Source organism: Etheostoma spectabile, chromosome 3 (genome assembly GCF_008692095.1).
Source record: "Etheostoma spectabile isolate EspeVRDwgs_2016 chromosome 3, UIUC_Espe_1.0, whole genome shotgun sequence".
Classification (NCBI taxonomy): domain Eukaryota; kingdom Metazoa; phylum Chordata; class Actinopteri; order Perciformes; family Percidae; genus Etheostoma; species Etheostoma spectabile.
In genome coordinates, this window is record NC_045735.1 from 5201951 (window position 1) to 5206694 (window position 4744).

Sequence of the window (4744 nt, forward strand, 5' to 3'; positions counted from 1 at the left end):
ACACACACACACACACACACACACAAACAAAACAAACACACACACACACACACACACTCAAATCATCAATCTACCCACTCGAAACACACCCCGATTCTGAACAGAATCCCAAACACCTCTCTCTCTCTCTCTATCTCCCTCTCTCTCTCTCTCTCTCTCTCTCTCTCTAACTCTCTAAACCCCCTGGTGAGAAATATTCAGTGAGTGTGGTCCCACGGCCAAAGTTACTTTCTGCATGTGAAACCGCAGACAGTTCCTTTATGATAATCCAATTAAAGCCAGACCAATTGATTGGCACAAAATCCCCCAAATGACTAACACTGAAAGTGTGAGATGCCCTTGTTCTAGGAATGAAAGACTGATGGCTCCGCATAGACTATGAAGAGATGGAGAGGAGACAAACACAGAGGAGGAGGAGGACGAGGAGTGTTTCTTTATTTCCCAGCGACAACAAGACAGAGTGAGTGATGAAAGGTTTTACTTTTTTTGGTGATAAAGGGGACGTATGTGATTTAACTTTTCAGGGCGTTGAGTGTGGGCTAATGATACTGTTACTTTGAGCACCTTGGAATACTAATGTGACTGTAATGTGTTGTCATAGCACAGAGGCACTCAATCCAGGGGTTCATGGCTGCGTTTTAGAAAAATGAGCCGCATGTCCCACAGCACTTTTCTGCTGCCTGGCTGCTGCAGATAAGTAAATCAAATGGATTTTCTCCTGCTGTGTATGTCGATTTGGTATCTGTTGGTTTAATTTAGAGGCGCATGAACAAATATGTCAAACTAAAAAGGGATTCACAGGAACACATGTTAGGTATGTCAAACTCATTACAGTAACACACTGACAGCGGTGGAACTGCAGTGTCTGGTGTGAGCCTCAGCTGCATGAGTTCAGTCTGGATTTCAAATATATTAACCTTCTTTAATTACTTTGCACCGCATGTCAGTAAAATGTGATGGCTGGCCAGCATAGCTTGTGTAATGTAAGAAGATATGGCACTCACGCTGTCTTGTCCACTTCCTCCCGGATCTTCTTGACTGACAGCTTGATATTGAACTTGATGCTGTTAAGGATGTTCTTGAAATAGGTCTTCTCGTCCACGTCAAACTGCAAAACCACAGATATAGAGGGATTGTGAGTGTTAACAACTTCACTTTACTCTAGGAGGTCATGTTTTCAGTTTGGTTTGTTTAATTATCAGCAAGATTATGGGAAAACTACAAGCCAGATTTTAATGAATCTTGGTGAAAGGGTGTAACTTGGGAAGGGAAGGAAGAATCCCTTAAATCTGGAAGCGGATCCAAATCATGGGGTGGATACAAATATTATAAATCACTTTTGTTAACATTGCGAGATAGGGCATTGCCATGGCCAAGTCTGTCCTCCCTGGGTGCCCTTCTAGTTAAATGCATTTAGTAATACATTTATATAACATGTAAGCAGCATTTTAATAGTTAAGCTAATTAATCAACTTAATAATATTGGGTGGTTTCAACTATTTAAACTAAACAGTGAATCATATTTTATAAGCAGATCACAGTCTTGTATAAACCTGATTTTGCGAACTGTAGCTGGGAAAGTACCAATATCTTCTTCTGACATGTAAAGCAGCACAAAGGAAAATATTCAAGTAAATTATAAGCACATCAGAAGTGTATAGTAAAGTACTTCTATTACTTTACTTCAAGTACTTTCATTTTTGACAGCTAAGGTGCTTGCTGCCAGGTTTTACATGTGTCTGCTTCCTGGTTGCATCATCATATTATTTAACTGAGCAGTCTCAGCAGTGTGTCTTGGGTTCATTTACCCTTGCCCATGATGTTTTTTTGCTCCATCTGAATACAGACACCCAGGTTGCATTGCAATTTCTGATGCAGAAACATTCTAGTGACAGAGAGAGAAAGGGATGCTTGAAATGTGGAATTTGTTCCTACGATGTGTGGGTGCTTATGTATGGGTGAGAATGACCAGACAGCGCAGGGTGAAATAGGAGGCAGACGACTCACCCCGTATTCTTTATCTATGAGCTCAGGTTTCATCATGAAGTCTGGGTATCCTGTCATCACCATCATATACTTCAGCTGGGAGAGAAGAAGAGAGTGTAAAATGTAGCAGAAAACTGCTGGTCCAACATCACCCCACATTCACTTGTGGTAATTAACAATCACCCAAACACACTTGATGTTGGACACAGGCGTGGCACACACTCACTCGCACTCACTTGCTCACGCACTCGCGCATGCACGGTTACAGGCACGTGCACGCATGCACGCACGCACACACACATACAGTAAGTAACTAATCAAGCAAACCCAATGTAATAGGATTACAGGGAAGCTCTTTATATTCAGCATGGCCCTCTAAAAGGATTATAACTTCAGATTGTAAAAGTATTAGAAGGGATATCTTTCAGTGCAGACCCTAAATCAGAACCACAGAGAGATCCGGATTAGGCGATCCTCACTTCTCAATGTCAAGCCCTTGATGTATTCTATCACACACGTCCATCTTACAAAGCAATCAATCAAACCCCTGGAAAGAAAGGAATTGCAAAGAAAGAATTAAATATTTTTCAAATACTAATCGGATCTGGCAGGGAGTGGTGTTTCGGAATGCAGAAGCTGAGATAGGCTCCGAACCTTTGCTCTGGCAGCCTCCTTGGTGGTTTCATCCATCCAGTCCAGCTCCTGCAGCCGGAGGTCCAGAGAGTGCTTTATGTCCTCTACCAGCTCCTGTACCTGGAGGGAGACCACATCATATTCAAAGAAGTTTTAAAGGCACTGAAAACACATCAGTCAGCTTCTTACTCGGTACGCTAAAGGATGCAATTTAGACAGTATGAGGTTCTGACCTTCTCTGGGAGGAAATTTTAGTAACTGGACCTCTTTCAATTTTAATGGAAAATCCCTGCACTAGTGTATGCTGTTGACATTTAAAGCACATTTTTTGTAGCCTAACCGTGTTCTTTAATATAACAGTAGTATAACTATATGACAGTAGTATTTTCTCTTTACCCCACTTTTAAAAATGTGATTTAATAACTTTAACTGACTACATTCTGACGTACAATGTGTGGTCTGTGATGGCATGAGGCCTGCAGTTATAGCAACATGCAAGTTATAATATGAGTAAAACTAAGAATCTGTTTTATGCTTGTTGTTTTTGTTTGTCCAACATCGATGTTTCTTTCTCGCAATGGGGTGAGGAACACTTGCTGTCAAAACTTCACGTAACTGTTAAAGGGGACGTATAAGGAAAAACTTGTTTTCTAGAGTGCCAACCAACCCACAAACTGTGAAATAGGACAACCCAGTCAGTTTTTTTGTGGGCTGCCTTAGAAAACATGATTCTAAAATCCATTCCCCCCCCCCCAGGTGCTAAAAACAGAGCGTTTCAGACAGGGGCTACAATCAGCAGACAGTAGGAGAGAAATAATGTATAAAGTATGAACTTGTAAATGAACATAATATTTCTTCTTTAAAGATTTGTACTCATGCTTTCTCAAGGTACTGAAAACACGTCTCATAAAAGACACTGGGATTCAGGATAACAAGAAAGCTTGTCTTTCCCGCCCTGACTTCTGTCTCTCAGGTACAGCTCCTGAGACTCATTAGTTCCTGATCATGCCGAGGTAAGCAGCATCTGAAAGTCAGGCAAGGCACACACATCGCCACCTGCTACAGGTCCGGTACCTCTTGTGTTGATAATGAGGTATCCAACCTGTGCGGAAATGTCAAAATAGTACAGACTGATGTCTTAGCAATGGGACATGATCAGTGAGAACAGTACCAAGAATGCAATAACCCAGCATGAGACTTTCTATGCCCACTCTACAGTACATTACATACAAGGAGGGATAGAATGACGTTTAATGTTGATGGGATTAGAAACCACTTCATCTGGTTGAAACCTGCCATGCTGTAGACATGATCTTTAAAATCTCTCCTCTTTTATTTAATTAATCTGAAAAGCTCCATTAGCTTTAAGCATATTTGAAATGTATAAGTATCTTATAAGAAACGCATATGGAACAATAGAAGCTTTGGAACTTACATTTCAATTAAGGTGCAGTACAGAGAAAGTAATTAGCACCCAGAACGTCTCCAGTTGTGTCAGACTTTCTTTATGCTATTGCCCTGTGCCTTGGCAGCTATTTAAAAGTTTCCAAGAGAAGAAGATAGGCAGGTCAATGTGAGATAAAGTGCGTGGGGTGGACCGTGAGAGTATAAGAAGAAGAATGTGAAAGGGAGATGATGGAGGGCTTAAAGAAAGAACATGGGGTTACAGAGGTTAGAAATCCCATTGGAAAGCATATCCCCATGTCCTAGTGTGGACATCAGACTGAGATAAGAATACATATGGGGGAGGATTAAGGTGAAAGAAAAGTGGACCACAGGGCAGAGGTGGAGGATTAGTAGTGAATGACCTAGGCAGAGAGCAATATAGAACCATAAGTTGATTGAGAAGAATAGAGACAGTTTTGATTGGCATGGAGGGTATTTCCAGATCCCAGTACAGGAATCACTCAAAAATCCTTCAGCCATGTCAAAATACACAGCTGGACCCCCCAAACTGCCCCGAGCAGAGCCAAATACAGTGGTGAACTTGAAAATAAAAAAGTAAAAAAACAATATCAGAAAATGCCTTTGAAGGATGCTTTATGAGTTTTTTTTACATTAATATGCGTTCCCTCAGCCTGCCTATGGCCCTCCAGTGGTTAGAAATGGCGATAGGTGTAAACCG

The 4744-nt window shown here is 41.3% G+C and overlaps 1 protein-coding gene and 1 long non-coding RNA gene across 3 annotated transcripts in view; one reads left to right on the forward strand and one right to left on the reverse strand.

Moving 5' to 3' along the window:
* ecel1 (endothelin converting enzyme-like 1) overlaps positions 1–4744 on the reverse strand; it is a 37550-nt gene that overhangs the window by 11532 nt on the left and 21274 nt on the right. For both annotated transcript variants that reach the window (XM_032507087.1, XM_032507093.1), the window contains 3 exons: positions 2641–2739; positions 2008–2082; positions 1005–1108 (listed from right to left, as the gene is read on the reverse strand). In XM_032507087.1, coding sequence (XP_032362978.1) covers positions 1005–1108; positions 2008–2082; positions 2641–2739 — 278 coding nt within the window. The remainder of the gene's footprint in view (positions 1–1004; positions 1109–2007; positions 2083–2640; positions 2740–4744) is intronic.
* Positions 1163–4744, forward strand: part of LOC116675011 (uncharacterized) — a 3780-nt gene continuing 198 nt past the window's right edge. The window contains exons 1-2 of the long non-coding RNA XR_004328272.1: positions 1163–1173; positions 4098–4100. This is a non-coding gene — a long non-coding RNA (uncharacterized LOC116675011). The remainder of the gene's footprint in view (positions 1174–4097; positions 4101–4744) is intronic.